This window comes from Micropterus salmoides, unplaced genomic scaffold (genome assembly GCF_014851395.1).
Source record: "Micropterus salmoides isolate LMB-PRFRI ecotype aquatic unplaced genomic scaffold, ASM1485139v1 Ms_hic_scaffold_1, whole genome shotgun sequence".
Lineage (NCBI taxonomy): Eukaryota > Metazoa > Chordata > Actinopteri > Centrarchiformes > Centrarchidae > Micropterus > Micropterus salmoides.
In genome coordinates, this window is record NW_024040040.1 from 36744632 (window position 1) to 36763004 (window position 18373).

At 40.2% G+C, this 18373-nt stretch overlaps 2 protein-coding genes across 2 annotated transcripts; one reads left to right on the top strand and one right to left on the bottom strand.

Moving 5' to 3' along the window:
• bco1 (beta-carotene oxygenase 1) lies at positions 1–6624 on the top strand. The gene is made up of 11 exons (XM_038725955.1): positions 1–424; positions 526–654; positions 840–969; positions 1281–1428; positions 1530–1680; positions 2294–2514; positions 2708–2965; positions 3061–3166; positions 3305–3399; positions 4835–4946; positions 6158–6624. Exons 1-11 carry the CDS (start codon positions 361–363, stop codon positions 6328–6330), a joined length of 1587 nt encoding a protein of 528 aa, XP_038581883.1. The 5' UTR covers positions 1–360; the 3' UTR covers positions 6331–6624.
• Positions 6625–7799: 1175 nt separating this feature from the next.
• Positions 7800–18343, bottom strand: pkia (cAMP-dependent protein kinase inhibitor alpha). The gene is made up of 3 exons (XM_038725989.1): positions 16207–18343; positions 13743–13920; positions 7800–10453 (listed from the first exon to the last, which is right to left on the bottom strand). Exons 2-3 carry the CDS (start codon positions 13891–13893, stop codon positions 10377–10379), a joined length of 228 nt encoding a protein of 75 aa, XP_038581917.1. The 5' UTR covers positions 13894–13920; positions 16207–18343; the 3' UTR covers positions 7800–10376.
• Between the last annotated feature and the right edge of the window lie 30 nt (positions 18344–18373).

Sequence of the window (18373 nt, forward strand, 5' to 3'; positions counted from 1 at the left end):
AGAGAGAAGACAATGAGAGAGAGAGAGAGAGAAATAATAGCCTAGAAAGGTTTTATTTCCCTGAGTGTTTTTATCGTGACTGTACGACACTACCCGGCTCCGTAATTTATTTACGGTATCTTTTATCTACAATGGCCCTATTACATGAGATGACTCAAAACGTGTCAAAGTTCAACTTTTTTTCCCCTGTGGAGCGCATTTCGCTGACACGACTTCCACTCTCCGAAGTGTGGATAGCGTGACCGCAGTGATAAACAAATCCGTCATCAGTCCCCAAAGGACGACCAGCTATTTAAAGGGGGAAACTGCAGTACTTTCTCAGACGACTCCACGTGTTTTTTCACATCATTGTCAGCAAACATGACCACAGACTTTTCTAAGAATGCAGAAGAGAGGCCGGACCCCCTTCTGGCAGAAGTGAAAGGTAGGCTATAGGTCGAGTTTCTAGGCTACACTGCGGAATGACCAACAGATGCACGTGCTGAAGTACATCGCTTAACACTGTGTGTATTTCTTCTCGTTTAGGGACTATTCCCAGCTGGCTGCAAGGCACACTACTGCGCAATGGCCCCGGCATCTTTTCTGTGGGGGACACCAGCTATAACCACTGGTTTGATGGGATGGCCATCATGCACAGCTTCGCCTTTAAAGACGGTTGGTCTTGCAGTTCTAACTTGATTGATATTCCGGTATAATTTTTTTATGTCTTAAAAAAATAAAATAAAACCTTTACAGTTGTTGATCTGTGACCTTAACACGTTTTCTGTTGCAACTGAAGACAACATACTACAGGCATGTAGGCATGTACATGCAATAAAGCTTTTTCTTTTTACTTACAGGTGAAGTGACCCACAGGAGCAGATTTCTGAGAAGTGACACCTATAATGCTAACATGAGTGCAAACAGGATAGTGGTGTCTGAAATGGGGACAATGGCCTACCCAGATCCAAGCAAGAATTTTATTGTGAAGTAAACACACTTTTAATTTTAGTCACACTTAGTTTTATTGTGTTTATTATTATTTAATTTTGTTTATTATTAATTCAGTCCTCTTATTGTATTGTTGTAGCGGTCGTTTGAAAACTTGATATGAAACTTCTTTAACAGCCGCAATACACAAACAACATGTTACAGTCTTGTAAAACAGTGGGAGGCATTGAGATGCAAGCAACAAAAACATTTCTAAAAGATCTCAGGTTTCCTTATGATCAGTCGTTTGTGTTGGAGAACCCCACCCCTTTCTAATATGTATAATTTCTCTAAATGTCTTCTATCTTCAGGGCAGTTACCTTTCTCAACCACACAGTGCCTGACTTCACTGACAATGGCGGAAGCAATTTTATTAAATACGGAAATGACTTTTATGCCACCTCTGAAACCAACTACATCCGTAAGATTGATCCTGTGACCCTGGAGACTCTGGACAAGGTAACGTCCTCTGCTGATCTTGATCACTCCCCAGTGATCCCTAACCCACCTCCACATGAGTTCCCTTCAGAGCTCATGAGTTGCTGAACTGTTTCACACAGGTGGACTACAAGAAGTACCTGCCGGTTAACATGGCTTCGTGCCATCCACACTATGACAAGGAGGGCAACTCCTACAACTTCGGAACTTCAATAGCAGAGAAGGGCAAAACTAAATACGTACTGTTCAAAGTCCCCGCTGTTTCAGAGAAAGGTAGATTCACCTTGTAACATTCTCTATCTATCATGTCGTGTTCTCGCTTCCTACCAGCTGTGCTTTGTAGAAGATGTTGAAAATTAAGATTTAACACAAGATTATTCAAATGTAGATAGCACATGCCTTGCAGGTGAAAAACAGATGAAATGCGTTCCTTCCTGGAATGAGAATACACTGCAGTTGTTTTGCAGACTGTTTGTTGCTCGATGTAAATCTCAGCTCTTCTGTAGTTATTTGCTTTATCATGATAAGCATTTGCATAGGCAATATTAGTACACACTGTAGGCCTAAAGGTCCAGATTCCGCAATGATTGATCATCACACAATCACTTACATGTTACAACCATCATAATGTTGCCACATCAAACCTTGAAACCCAACAATGTGTCTTTAACAATACACTTACAAAGGAGCTGATAAAATATTACATTGTCTCAATGTTACTACTAATACATTCTAAGAGCCTTTATTACTAATTAATTGAATATTATTTATATATATCATGAATATGCCAGCAAATGGACATAATGCTTTGATGGACTTTTAACTGTCTTTTTTTATGTCTCTCTGAATTTGTTTGTCTCTTTTGCTATTCACTTTCAACATTCAGACAAAGGCAAGAATGCCCCTGCGCTGAAGAATGTGGAGGTGGTCTGCGCCATTCCTTGCCACTCGCTCCTCACACCCAGCTACTACCACAGCTTCGGCATGACGGACAACTACTTCATTTTCATCGAGCAGCCTTTGAAACTGGACATCCTCAGGATGGCCACTGCATACATGAGAGGAGTCAGCTGGTCGAGTTGCCTGAAATTTTGCCCTGAGGAAAAGGTAAGGTGTCGCTGCTGGTTGCGTTGTGATTATTGTCAGGTTCTTTATATTCACACTTCTGGACTAAGAATGAAGCAGCTGTAAATACCAAGGGGAAAGGGTGTACACGAGTCTACCAGTGGACTGTAGACTGTAGATCTAAATTCTTAAGGTAACTGTGTGCTGTCTTTCTAAATGTTTGTTTCTTCAACAGACTGTGATCCACCTGATAGACAGAAAGACTGGCAAAGAGGTCGAGACAAAGTACTACACTGGAGCAATGATCGTCTACCATCATGTGAATGCTTTCGAGGACAACGGTCATGTGATCTTTGATGTCATCGCCTACAATGATAACAGCCTTTATGATGCGTTCTACCTCAGCAAGCTGAAGGAAAACGACAAGCTCTATGACGTTACCTACTCCAAACCAAGCTACAGAAGATTTGCACTTCCCGTCCACTCAGACAAGGTGGGCTTTTAAAAAATGTGGAATTGATTTAATCCTGAAATTTAGACAAGAGGTTCCTTTGACACTTTATTTTTACTGTTAACTGGATTTTGCAGGGTATTGCGGTTGGAGAGGACATAGTGACAGTCAAATATACGACAGCCAGTGCTGTGAAGGAGAAAGAAGGCAAACTACTGTGCCAGGCAGAGGTGCTCTGTGAAGGTAAAATCAAGTAATCATTGATTGTGTATTGTGTCTTTAAGAGTAATTGATTTGTTGGTAAAGAAAAATAAATATATATATATATATATATATATATATATATATATATATATATATACATATATATATTTCCATCAGGTTTTGAATTACCCAGAATCAATTATGACATCAATGGCAAGAGGCACCGGTTTGTCTACGGGAACTGCGTGGAGGAGTCTGCACTGTCATTAAAGGTAACATTTTGTTTGGCTTTTGCAAAACAGAGCTGGTGGGAACATCCGTCTTCTTCATTTCCTACAAGCGTTATTTGCCAAGACAGACGCAAACTTGCAGACTCTTGAAGAACAGAGATTTTAAATGCAAGGCTATTGGGAAATAATTTGTTCCTGGCCACATTGTTTTTAGGTAGGAAGCAAATTTCAGAACTGAGAATTATCAGTCAGCACAGCAGAAGGCAGGAAACACTTTGTTGAAGTGTGAATTACAGATTTATACCATAATACCCACATGCCCTTTCCGTTGGGTACACTTGTACATCAAGGAGCCACTGCCAGAAACAATGGAAAGAAGCAATAAACTCGGTGAGGCTTTACGGTCTTGAGAAACAAAGCTTTATTCTGAAAGAGTTTCCCTTGCGTCTCACTGCATACACACAGTCCAGATGTACATTGTCTGCAAAGAGGAAGGTAAGAAAGGAAACATCTTGGTTTAAACAGTTTTGATATGTTTATTTATTCCCATTTGACACATAGTCTCAACAACAGAGAAGAGCTTTGGGTTTTCTTTGAATTTGACTGGTGTTTGGATATGAATAAAAAGAAGGATGAACAAAAGGAAACATTTTATGAACATCGTGAGCTTCCTTTGAGGAAAACAAGGCCTTGTACATTTTCTTCAGACCTGGAACATGTGTAAATATATTTTAAAAAAATAGATAAATTAAGAAGTTCATGGTTGAGGTGATTCCTTTGCCTTATTTAGCGCCCCAAAAACATTCGCTAGAACTAATAATATTGTCTTTCATACATACAAGGTACAAGGTTAATTTATTTGTCATTTTACAACAGGGTTATATAATGAGATATCTGCAGTATGTGTAGATAATAGTTCCTTTTATGCTTCTCACAGAGCAAACATATACAAAAATGATACAATTATATATAGAAATAAACTATATTGTGTGGTGGAATGCTGAGGATGGGGGGGATGAAGCTGCTCTATAGTCTGGTCATGCTAACATGCACAATAGTCTTGTGAAAATACCCTCTTTTCTTGAATGAATTTAACAGATGACTATGTATTATGCTTCCCCCTTTTACATCAACAATGAGGAACACTAATATGACTGAAATGTGCTGAAAAAGTACAACTGTTGTTATTTGCTGATTGAATTAAGCAAAGATGCTTTACCCTACTGGCTGTACTAAGATGGTCAACTTTTATAACTTTACAGCTCTTTTCCAAGTATATGGCTTGCAGTTGGGACAAAGTACTGCACTGGCAGTTAATGCCTGCAAGATAAGCTCCTTGGGTTCTATTCTATATTCTTCTATTTTGTGAATAATTGCTGATCCCAGTGTTTCTGACAGTATAAGCAATCAGATACAGTATGAGGAACTCAAGAGTGCTAGTTTTACTAGTTTGTTCTAATCTATACATTCACTGTAGATTACAAAGTTTGACACAGAAACCAAGGAAAGGATTTACTGGAGTGAGGACAACTGCTGGCCGTCAGAGCCCATCTTCATCCCCAGACCAAATGGAGAGTCGGAGGACGATGGTGAGAAAACCGGGTGGTGTGCACAAAAGAATCATAGACCCATTTAGTCATGTCAACTTACTTCTTCTTTTGAACTCAAATAGCTCTGACAAGTTTTGGATTTTGAACTCTGTATGAGTTTTAGAAAGTTAAACTTGCATTAATTCATTGTGTTGACTATTTGACACTTTTGTCGTGTTGATTGAACTTACGTATGTAAGTTATCAGTTGAAAAAAAAGGCGAGAGTATGAGGATTGCCTAGGTGCTGCGTCTTTTGAGTTTGAGAAAAACATATACATAATCAACTAATTATTAGGGTTTAGCAAGTACTCAGTTAAAACGAGTATCCGGTACAGATACTTTCTATGAGTATCATCAGAGTAAAATGTGTCTATATCTGTATTGTTATAAACTATAAATATATGAATATAAAAAAATCAATTACTATTCTCTGAAGCTCAATTGTGAGGCTGTTCTGTAAATGGTTTTCTAATAAATATAGCAAGTTCTGATAGAAATTTCAGGCTTAAATAACTTCCAGTTTATACCACCCACTTATAGATTAAGCCCCACCAATTCTGAGTACAGATACAGAAAATTTGGTGTTCTTGCTCACCCCTGCTAATTATACACTGCAGATAAGTCATATATTCAAATTCCAACCAAAATATAGACACTTCTGTGGTAAACAAAACTAGTGCGACCGGTGGAAAGGGTTCCAGACAACGGCCTTAAGGCCCTTTCAGAAAGTAGGTGACATCTGCTGCTATTTTGAACTTTGACTGCAGCGTGCACAATCGCACCAGCAAGCTGCCCTGCCCTGTCACAAGTCATTGAAGATAATAGCACAGTGGTGCTGTTGTTGTGGTCTGTCTTCAAGGCCCTTTATAGATGTAAACTGAAACAAATTTGGAATTTAAATCCCTTAACTTGAAATGGAAAGTAGTATTAATTTGGTTAAGTTGCTTTAACTTGAAACTATGAGTTAGAATAACTCAAACTTGTTCATTTAACTAACATTGGGACAACTAGAACACTGTAGTTATATCCACTTTATGAACTTAAATTTATGAGTTGAAACAAAGGCAATCTTCAAGTTGAGTTATCTGAACTTAAAAATGTGAGTTGAAGGGGTGTAGAATTGTTTGTTAGACAAGTGAAAGCAAGTCCGATAAGATTTTTGACATTCTGCTTTGCGCTCTCACAATAACCTCTGCCTTTCCATTTGCAGGCGTGGCCTTAACACAAGTCATCAACACCAACCCAGGCCAGTCTAATTTCATCCTGATTCTTGATGGCAGAACATTCAAAGAAGTTGCTCGAGCAAACGTGAACACTGAGCTCCACAAGGATATGCATGGCTGTTTTATCCCTCAAGGAGATTTGTCAGTTGTTGATATGTAAACATGAAAAACACACTGCTGAATGGTTGTGTTAGACCCAAAAAAAGCGTGGTAAGGATGGACATGGTTTCATGGACTTCCTCATCTCTGTAAAACTATAGTGGTTGTATCCAAACATTTTTTGGGATGTTTATTAAGAAACATGCAGATTTATTCATTGTGTGTGGTTCAAAATCTCACTTAAGCGTGCTTATATCACTGTTTGTTATGTATTCCACATTATTCTATTGTACTGCCATCACTGTTATTGTACTTGTGTTCACCCTTTTCATTAAAACAAAAACTGTAACTGAAAGCTGTGAGATGTATTCCCACTCTTAAATTAGACAAGATTATAAGAATGAATCCAACCAACACTCCAAGAGCAACCATAGTGATATGTTGCAACGCCTAACCTATTAATCTAAGATAAGTTAACTCACAAGTAAAGTCCATTCAGCCTGCTCATTGGTTATTTTAGATACAGCACAGAGACATTATTTGTACAAGACTGCTTGTTTTTACATGAAATGAGGCTTGTTGTGTTTCAACATAAACTTCAAGCGTCACTAGTAAAAGTTGCCTTGTGTCACTGCTTTGTGAGCTATGTGATGAAAGATTATATACCATAGTAACCTAAGAAAACAGGAATGAATGCCATTCATGTTTTCAGGTCTTCCATCCTGTAAGGGCCAACAGATAATACACAAAAGAGAATTAGGGGTCCCACTACTGAATCCAATATACTTTGTCTTGTGTAAGTATCAATTACATCATCAAGATATATACCCACAGTATCTATTCAGTTAAAGAACCCACTAACAACAGTAGCTATGTGATCGCAGACACTTAAATTACACTCACCAGATCTATAGTGTAATTGCATTAGCTTCCAGATTTTTAAATAGAGTTTTTAATGCATTTATCAGTTTTGAAGTTGAACTTTAAAATCCAAATACATAATTCAATGAAATTGTTTAATATGTTTAAAGATAACAGTGTAACACTGTAACGATGACTTGGAGATTTTGTAACTTATCTGTCTAATTAGGAGTTCTTTGTTGAATTCTTCTATATTTGTTGTCCACTTATGTATTAGTGGAAGCATATCCCCAGCTGGCCTCACCGCAAGAGGACCCTGATTACCATGAGCTATTAATGCGATGGAAATTCTTGTGGCCAAGTCAACTCTTATTGAAGGTCTCAGGTAACTCAGCATGTCTTACACAGCTTTGTTTAATGAAGATCAACGGAGGAGACTGGCCACAGAGAATCACTATATGCCCATAAAAGATTATTATTCAACTATCTATAGTGGTGTGAAGATGTTATTGGGCCTGGGGGAAACCTGTGTGACATTACCCTTAATGAAGGAAAATAAATCCTTCACAATTATAACATTATTTTTTATTGCATTCAGTGTGAATGTGTAAAACCCTTTGTGATGTGTTTTTGAAAAGTGGTGAATAAAAATGACACTTTACTGCACTGTCTTTTGCCTAGCACCGATCTATAATCACCAATCCGATCACATGGGCCAACAATCACACTATCTATCCTAAAATCACAACAGCACCACAACAACTTACAGTAAAAGTAAATTGACCACTGAAGTGTTTTTTCTGTGGCTGAATAATAGGGCTACTATTGAGCACTAGAGGGAGACAATGCCTTTTCTTACTCAGCCCTCTCACCTGTGGACAGGACAATGTAACATGAATTCGCCTTGAAATTTTCACCTTTGAGACTGCACATTAGAACTAACAAATTCAAATAAAATAGCAAGGCATTATACAGTAAAGTCATTGACAACACAGTGACACACATAACTCATGAGTGAGCTGCACAAAAGAACAACATGGAAAACATGACAATGGGTGCTCTAAGTCACCTACAGTGCAACTGTACACACTATACCTTGATTCAATGTACAAGTTATTCTTGACCTTAAATACAATGTAGAAATGCCCCTGTAACAAGGCATTTAATTTCATATTCAAGTTCATGTAGCTAAGATTTCATAAAACAAGCAAGGAAAACCAAGTGATGTCATCAGTTTTGATAATAATAATAACCACACAAAAGTATGTCAGTGTTGTATGAATTCAGTGATTGGTGTAATAGTAAAAGGCAGTGTATTAAAGGTACCATTATAGTACTGAGATGGGTGTTATTTTCTGAAGTCTATACAATCACAACAATAATCATTCAAACAGACACCCTGTAACAAAAAGAAATACACAACTGAAATAAACAGTAATACATTATAAATAACACGCTAGAGTACTTGAGTGCAATCAGTATTGTAACTTTTCTCATCTCCACCAGCAAATAAATCCTTTTTCTCACTACCCAACATAATCCAAATCACACATCCTCACACACACACACACACACACACACACACACACACTCACAGATACACATTTGTATATGCTAAACGGCAGTGTATTGATCTAGGATAACCAGGACACGGTATAATATGGGCACTTTTTGTATTAACTCTACTTAGTAACCAAACAAGTTTTACATATGATGTATGGTAAGGGTATAACCTTATTTGAAAAATGTTATTCCATTACTATTAGCTACCATCTGAATAACTGCAAGAATGAAAGTCAATCTCACAAAGAATACTTGAAGTTAACTGCTTACTAAACATTTGGTAATCATGGGAAAGTAGCATTTAAATACTGAAACATCAGAAAATCTTTTTCTGTGTATATACAAACACCTAGAAATTACAAAATTCTGAATATAAATAACAGTATAGGTAATAGACCACTTGCATTGGCAACAAAATTAATTCAAAATGCTGCATTCAGGGAGGAAAATATGCATTATATAGTAGAAATACATGCTGGCTGTATCTGTGAGGCCTGAACTTGGTTATGGGTTAGTAAACAGAACATTGTTGCTCTTTCGATTAGCTTTTGCCTTGATCACTGTGACAGAGTGAGAGAGCAGATCGATTGTGTTCCTAACTCAATAATAAATGCTGCATGTCCTGTGTTTTGACCTGAAGTGGACTGGCCGTGTCTGACCAGTGCATGTAATATTAAAAATGCCAGACGGCAAGATTATTTACTCACATTCCTTTCAAACTGAATCAGTAGTGTCTGAGATATCGAACCTGACACAGATAAACAACACATACAAAAATACAATACCACCCTCCCTTGGGATGTTTAATCTTGACAACACTGGAGTGCAGTTGTAATGGTGTCCAACAAGCTAATGCGATAAATTTACATTTAGCGGACGCTTTTATCCAAAGCGACTTACAATTGCTATACATGTCAGAGGTTGCATGCCTCCGGAGGAACTAGGGGTTAAGTGTCTTGCTCAGGGACACAATGGTGGATGTCTCACAGTGGGAATTTAACCGAGGTCTCCCACACCAAAGGCAAGCATCTTATCTATGCGCCATCACTACCCCAATATATGGATAAAGCTAGATCTGTGGCCCAAAATAAACAAATATACAGAAACAAATCATTGAGGGAGTCACAAGTGAGCACGGACAGAGGGGAAAGTGTGTGCATGAGTTGATGCGTGAAGAAGAGCAGAGGAAGAGAAGTGTCCAATCACTGTGCCTGGTTCCCTGGAATTGGTGATTGATTGAAAGCAAGGGGGGAAGGGAAGACAAAAATTGAATTCAGTGGAAACACTTAAGCCTGCCCCAAAAACCTTGAATGGCCTCTTTTCCCTTGTCACCTTTCCTCCCAGGACCACTGACAGTCACACAGGGCTGGTTTTGGTTGTTGACGTCCTGCTGTGTTGATCATGCAACACATCCAATCTCATATCAGCAGCAATGAAGGAAAGGCAGAAAGGAAAGGAGGCTTTTTAAGGAAATTGGAACACGCCCAAGGGCAGAAGGGAAACTGCACTCTGGTTACCATGGCGATGACTTCCTGATGGCAGTGTGGTGGAAGGAGAGGATATTGCTGTGTCTGTTCATAGTCATTAGATGCAACTGGCCAGTTAGAGGCCTAGCACTCAGGGATCAGCTAGACAAGAGGAAGCGGTTGTTTGAATCTGCAAATGTCAGCAGGTCTTTGCTGCTTAGCTGCCCTCAGCCTGGGTCTCCTCTTCTTTAGCTGGAGAGTCCTGGCTTTTCTCAGTGTCTTCTCCCTCATCACCTGACAGACAGGGAAAGACAGAGACAGTTTCATACATAAGTTACTACGGGTGAAGTCAGCGATGCGAATGAGGTTGGTTGAATCAGCGAGAGAGTCCCCATGAAGACAACAGGAATAGAAGTCTACATGGCAGAAGCAGTGAAAAATCAACTCATAACACATATGTAACTGTATTGACATTTTCATCCCCACCCCCCGACCCTTTCATAGAACTTTTATATACTGTATTTTACATTTAAAATCAATAGTCTGCCCTTCCTGGCATGTTTTAAGATGTAAAATACTGTTTTGATAAATAAATAATAAATCTGAAGCTGCTTAACTGGATGCATGTACAGAGACCACACCACAAGCCCATTTTCTGACCACGGACAAAAGGCATTGAAGTAACTACATAACTCACTTTAACAACGCAGAACCTGACCAGAGTGGAGGAAACTAATGATGAGGAAGTCAAAGCACATGGTTGGTTATCAGTCTCCACCAGCCCATCTGCCAGTTTGAATGTGGGGAAAGGCCCAGGGCTGGCCCAAATTCAGCATTATGAACAGCAGCCATGAGAATCTGTAACTATACAGATATACGTTTCCCTCTGTTGAGAAGTACAGGAGGAAGCTGGAGCTTAAACTCCAGCAGAACAACATGAGGGAGGTCTGGAGCGGCATGAGGAACATCACTGGCTTCAGACCGACTGGCAGCAGAGGAGTTGAAGGCAGCTTGGACAGGGCCAACAAACTTAATCTGTTCTTTAACAGATTTGATGCTATGGCTACTGCCCATCCCCGCACTAACTCAGCTGCTGTATCACCTCCAACCCCACTACTCCCCCCTCCTCCTCACTGTCCCTCACCCTCCTCCTGGGAGATCCCTACTCCCTCCTCCTCCGGCTCTCAGGTTAACAGCTCTCTCCAGCCTGACGATTCCTCCTCTTTCCTTCCCCCACCTGTAACCTCTGTGTGCCTCACTGCTGACCAGATGAGAAGAAAGCTGAGGAGACTCCTATTAAGGCTGCAGGCCCTGATGGTGTCTGCACTGGGGTGCTCAAAGCCTGTGCCCCCCAGTTATGTGGAGTCCTTCACCATGTCCTCAACCTGAGCCTGAGTCTCCAAAGGGTCCCTGTGTTGTGGAAGACATCTTGCCTCGTTCCTGTGCCAAAGACACCGCGTCCCAGTGACTCCAAGGACTACAGACCTGTGGCATTGACCACTGGATCAGACTGGTTCTGGATCAGCTGTGACCCCCTCCAGTTCACCTACCAGCCCCGAATGGGCGTTGAGGACACCATCATCTTCCTGCTGAACTACACCTACGCCCACCTGGACAAGCCGGCGAGCACTGTGAGGGTCATGTTTTTTGACTTCTCCAGTGCTTTCAACACCATCTGGCCGGCCCTGCTGGGTAAGAATCTGACAGTGATGCAGGTGGATGCCCCCCTTGTGTCCTGGATTATTGACTACCTGACAGGCAGACCACAGTATGTGCGCCTGCAATACTGTGTGTCAGACAGCGTGATCAGCAACACCGGGGCCCTGCAGGGGACTGTCCTCTCTCCGTTCCTCTTCACCATCTACACCACAGACTTCAACTACCACACAGAGTCCTGCCATCTTCAGAAGTTTTCTGATGACTCTGCTGCGATTGGATGTATCAGCAAGGGTGACGAGGCTGAGTCCAGAGCTGTGGTGTGGGACTTTGTCACATGGTGTGAGCAGAACCACCTACAGCTCAATGTGACAAAGACTAAGGAGCTGGTTGTGGATCTAAGGAAAGCCAAGGCATCAGTGAGCCCTGTTTCCATTCAGGGGGTCCCTGTGGACATTGTGGAGGATTATAAATACCTGGGAGTGCACTTACACAATAAACTGGACTGGGCCAAAAACACTCAAGCCCTCTACTGGAAGGGCCAAAGCTGTCTCTATTTTCTGAGGAGGTTGCATGTTGCATGCTGGGGCAGCAGGCTGAGGGTAGCAGACGCTAACATGCTCAACAAACTGATCAGCAAGGCCAGCGACGTTATGGGGGTGGAGCTGGACTCTCTGTTGGTGGTGTCAGAGAGGAGGATGCTGTCCATGCTACATGTCATCTTGGACAATGTCTCCCACCCACTCCATGACGTGCTGCTCAAACACAGGAGCACATTCAGTGTAAGACTTATTCCCCCAAAATGCACCACAGAGCGCCACAGGAAATCATTCCTGCCTGTGGCCATCAAACCTTATAACTCATCCCTCTACGTGTCTGACACACAGACACTTAGTTAGTTTCAAACTGGACAATATTATCTGTTTTGTGCAATAACACCTGCTTAAATTATAATGTGCAATACTCTGCTGCTACTATTTATTCCTTATTACTGTTCACCATAACAATTCCTTAATTATGTAAATACTGTATCATAACAATTCCTTTAACTATGTAAATATTGTACATATCCACATTCCTTATTTTATTTTATTTTATATTTTTACTCTACTTCTCTATATACCAATATCTTTATTATATTCCTTTGCCCTGGTGCAATGTGTGCAACTGTAACACAGAATTTCCCTTCAGGGATCAATAAAGTATTTCTGATTCTGATTCTAATATACATTTAAGCAACAAGACATAAGATGTCTCCTACTTTGCTGTATAGTCCGTTCTCAGTGTATGTGCACTAGAAGATGACGTCTATACACTTATATGTATTATACACTTGCATTCTAGACTATGATTGGCTATGATCAAACTAGTTGTGATGTCACAAAACCATTTTGTTCGCACATATCTTAATCTTAGATTTAAGGTGAACACAGATAAAACCCTCCCCCCTTCAGCAGCTGGGTGTGAAAACAGCCTTCCAGTGTCAAACTCTGCACATATCTCCTTCCATACATGGGAAGTCAAACGTCCAATTCATGTAACAATAAGCATAGCATACTTTTGAGCCTAAGGGCACAGTGTTTCTATTTTTTTCTCCCTTGGTTGTGAATGAGACATTTGTTTTGCATTCATACAATACCAATTCTTGCAATAAATAGACATTATTAAAGAAACTGTACACAGAAATGCAAACTTTCAGGCTTTTGGCATCCCCTGGTGGTAGTATTAAAAAAGGAACTGCACCGTCTATGCACTCTTTGTACTTCTGTACTTGATACGAGCAATTGAAACACATTTTCCAGCAATACTATATGATCCTTCTCAATTACACTGAATTATTCCAAGTTCTCGATACCAATCCCTTCTTACTTGTTTATTGTGGCTACGGTAAAACAATATGTGTCAATATGACAGTGATGTTTCTTACCTGACTTGTTGATGTTGAGCTGTGCCAGACTCTGTGACGGGTCCGTGGGTCCCTGCGCTCCAGGGGCTGCTGGAATATCATGGATGGCATTCCTGCGGCCGGACCGTCGAGAGGCAATGAAGTCCTCATAGGTCGCCTCCACATCCGTCATCGCTAACACAGCTCACCATAGCAGGGCCTGACATGCACAGCAGTGCATATGGACACACACACAGAAATGAACATTTCCTTTGATTTGATTGACATGATGAAAGTGACACAGTGGTTTACCCATGCACTCATACAATACATCCCTCCCTCCTCTTATCTTGTGACCTAATCCCTGATTAATCTATTTTAATCTCAGTCTAGGGTATGGGCGACACCATTGACACAGGAGAATTTTTTTTTTACAGAAGTGGAATGGAAACACAAATGAGGGTGCTCTTGAGCTGATGAAATACAGCAACCAAAAACACACACTCAGAGGGGTAATTATGGCACAAGGGAGGACGGTACTGTTTTCACATGTCATCCCACTTGGAGTGAGCATGGAGCATGATGGGAGCTGTGTTGCCACGGAGATTTAGGTTAAACCCCTCTGTTGACATTCTCATATAAATCTGCCTGGGTGAGGCTTCCCTTCAGCACTAAGCAGTTTCTGGCTTCCTCCACCCATTTACACTAGTTAAAATCCATCAGTCTGTGATTTTCTTAACTTCATCGATTTTTAATTTATGCAATTATAACAAAAGTAGGAGTACAAAGAAAAACAAGCTTTTCTGAGACTTCATGTACTGTTGGACACTCAAAGGATAGTTTAGTTTTACTCCAGTCTAAATATTGAATTTATAAATAATAGGGAAATTTGCTAAAATTTCCTTAGCTCCCACATCCATTTGTGGCTATTTGCAGAGCCAAGCAGGCTGATTGACCATGGCTATTTTGGGACGCCTTCTCTGTCATCATCTGAGCACGCACCCACTCAGCTGTCATTCTAAAAATGGGGTCAAGATAGGCAAGACCCAAAAGATGTTGTCCATGTGCAATTGTCAGACTCAACATGGGGACGCAAGACAGACAAGATGACTGTGTATAATTTATAGACAGGGAATTAGTGTATCATCAGAGTCAGTGATGATAATGTATTGCTGGATTTTAAAAACAGTATGAGGATCTTTACATAACCAGACCTTTTCCATAAGTACTTTCACAGGGACATCTCTCTTGGTAAATAATTAGTGCTGATTAAAAAAAATGGAAAAAGGCTCAAACCAAATTCCAAGGCAAAAGTTAATTCGGCACAAAACATATAAAGTGAACACAGCTAAACATGACAGAACATTCTTCATTCAGAACATGTGTTTCCCCGTTCTCATATTCTATTAAATATTAATTTTACAGTTTACATAATTTAGTCACACTGTTGCACCCATGAATAGGCAGTTTATTTGTGTGTGTGTGTGTGTGTGTGTGTGTGTGTGTGTCCTGTGTCCTGCTCTTGCAGAGGCATGCTCCTGCTGTCCTTATGGCACTGATCCCATGTGGGAACCAGAGCTCAGCTGGCCTGAACAACTATATATCAAGCACAAACTCCGACAAATGATCAAATCACCAAATGATACAAAAGGCCAGTGTGATCTGCTCTCTCTCTCTGTCACCTCCTAAAAACTGAAAATAAAAAGTAAAACAACTTGGCTGCTCCTGCTCTTCAACCATTTGATTTGTTGTGCTGCCAAACAGAAAATTAGCAGTGAGTGTGGCAGTGATGAGGGGAGTGCAGAAATGGAGTCCCAGAAACTTATGCCAGTGTTATTCTAGGTGGCCTGGGCGTAACTGGGAATGATGCCCAGCAGTCTTTCTTTCTCTCTTAGGCAGACATACAAATGCACAATACTCCTACACAGCCGTTAAGAAAATGTACAATTTTATTCCCAAATATATAATATCTCAATAACATTTATATAGGAGCTTAGTGGAGTAAAGTGTTTTCCACAGATTTCCAGAGCATCCTATTAAATCTTTAATCTGTAGGATTGTGGCAGGATGTATGGAGTAATGTATTAAGTGCCCTTGCCATGATTCTGTGTGAGCTACCATTAGTCCATTGAAAACCTTTATTAGAGTATGGTCTAAATAGATGTCTTCCAACATTTCTCATCTATAATGGGCTGAGTGGACGCGCTGCATGCATCAGGTATAGTCGTGCGTAATTGAGTCCTCTAATAAATCACTTGTATTGTTGACACAGTAAGTGTCAACAATGTAAGGCCTAACCTTTACATTAAGACAAGTCATTAATGCTGCAGGAGGATCGACATGCTCAAACTGATTTCAATAATAAATGCACGTCTTTCTCTGATGACAAAGACCCACAGCTCAGTCAGTGCCAGTAAACGCGCAATGCGTGGATATTAACGTTACACATTTAATTACACATGCACACTCTATTCCTATAGTTATTGCTATTTTATCAGTAGGGTACCTGTTTGGGTTAAAGGATTTCCGAAGATTCGCAGGGGTCAATCACATCAGCTCGGATGCCACTTCGGTATTCCCCATTGCGCTCACCAGAGAGGATCTACCAGCGTCAAGACGATGCCACAATGCTACGGCTTCCGGGTACACATTTCAAAATAAAGCCCTTGTTTGTGAAGTAGGCTCACACTCGGGGCTTGAAAGCAACTTTTTGCATCACCGGCCAAGCCTGCACTCTATATATCTACTGGCTTTATATAATAAACCAGATTGGTACTGGCATCAATTCATATTGGTAAAATAAAATAACTACGCTAATATAATACATAGCCTATATCACAGTAATAACCACTTTAATGCCAACTGTACAGTTATCAGTAAATATTAGGCTACTGTTAAAAAAGATGTCTAAAAGAAGCTCAGGTTGTCCAACAATTATCAATGAAAGCTGTTGGTCAGATTACAGATTAACAGACAGGGCAGTTATTGTATAGGTCTGTGTGTGTGTGTGTGTGTAAGAGAGAGAAAGACAGACAGACAGAAGGAGATCACAGAGAGCCAGTGTGAGAACAGAACAGTGATCTTGTTGTGATGAAGGCACAGAGGCTAACATGTTTACTGCAGTCTCATAACAGCTGGCTGTGAATGAATCCATTCAGATGACACTTGTGCTCAATATGCCAAACTGGGAACTTCCGAATGCTTTGGGAAAGTGTTTGAGCCAACAAAGGCAACTTGAGATTTCATTGTTTAGGAGCTCATAATCATATTTGAAATGATGTCTCTCACCATACAATATTGAAATAGAAAGTAAATAAAAGGCAAAATAGGCCTTTTGGTAGAAAAGGCCTATTTTGATTTTGACCAGTAGGAAAAAAAAGTTTTTTGTTTGTTTCATCAGGAATTTTACATTATAGCCTTATGTAACAATTATACATTATTTCCGAGTTTAGTAGTTGCCCTTAAAATCAGTTCAAAGGGCAAAAAACCCTCATGTACTAGCCATGTAGCCCACTCTACATCCTCAACAGGTTCTCATTTCTATCCAGAAGGTGAACACCAGATCGTATGTGTGTTCTCATTCAGTCTGTTTATCAGAATTTTAAACAAGAAAAGTGATTCTTATTCAACAGTCTGTTCATGAAAGGACGGAAGTTAGATTTATTAAATGAATAGGCCTATGTGTATGATATTGTATAAGCCTACAAGCCATGAGTAAAAAAAAATGTCCAAATTCGTTCCTTTTTTATCTGCTAAATTAGTGAGCCGGCTCTTTTAGGTGAACGATGAGGGTCGTAATTCCCATCAATACTGCCAATCAACCAAAAAAGGAGAATTGTCCCTAGTAATTATTTTGATCAAAACAATTAAATATAGTCTAGGCTAGCCACTGTTGTCCGTCAGCGTCTAGTCAATGTTTGGCAGGACAATATCGTTAACAGCTCTTGTTCTCTATAATGAGTCCAATGCGTTTTTCAGAGGATGTTCACCCCCCTCACATGCCTCACAGTGGTTTGGTCCGCTGCCTACATTTGATCTGGTCCTCAGCGACTACAAACCCCCCCGCTGGGAGATGTTTTTATTATTTCCACCAACAGTGACATGAAATAGCTATCCGCGCATGAACATGCTACATGAATTTACTAGATTTCAGTAAAATGAGGGGGACTCCTTACCTAACATGAAAATTGCAAAAGTGATATCTCACCAAAATGCCATATTTTGGGAATAATTATTGGAAAGCTTAGAAAGGGGTTGCTTACCACGCCCACCCGCAGTACACACAGCATTAACCCACACTGTGCAGTAACAGCCAATGAAATACGCGGATGTTAGCACGTGAAGTGCCATCAGACAATCCAGTTGCTATTGGTAGCCAAAGATCAGTGATGTCAAGAGAGTAATAACTCATCAAGCCCGATCTATGACCTGTTAGACTTGAATTATAATGGCACATGGGTACAAGAGTCTACAAACAATATTATCACCAATTATTTAGAATCGTATCGTTTATAATGTATGAGGAAATCTTCGTAATATAACCGACACAATGTAAGACACAATACATTGCCCCATATGCTGTATAAAACAGGCTTTGCCCATAAATGGGAGAAACATGCGGAGCAAAATGTATAGCTGACAGAGCACTGTCAGTAACTTACATAAAACAAACA

Bases quoted from the DNA above. Each gene is read 5' to 3' on its own strand.
- pkia (XM_038725989.1), bottom strand. From the start codon at position 13,893: ATGACGGATGTGGAGGCGACCTATGAGGACTTCATTGCCTCTCGACGG. The intron at 10,454-13,742 runs GTAAGAAACATC...CCTGTCTGTCAG, and splicing joins GCTCAACATCAACAAGTCAG to GTGATGAGGGAGAAGACACT.
- bco1 (XM_038725955.1), top strand. From the start codon at position 361: ATGACCACAGACTTTTCTAAGAATGCAGAAGAGAGGCCGGACCCCCTT. The intron at 1,429-1,529 runs GTAACGTCCTCT...TGTTTCACACAG, and splicing joins CCCTGGAGACTCTGGACAAG to GTGGACTACAAGAAGTACCT. The intron at 4,947-6,157 runs GTGAGAAAACCG...TTCCATTTGCAG, and splicing joins TGGAGAGTCGGAGGACGATG to GCGTGGCCTTAACACAAGTC.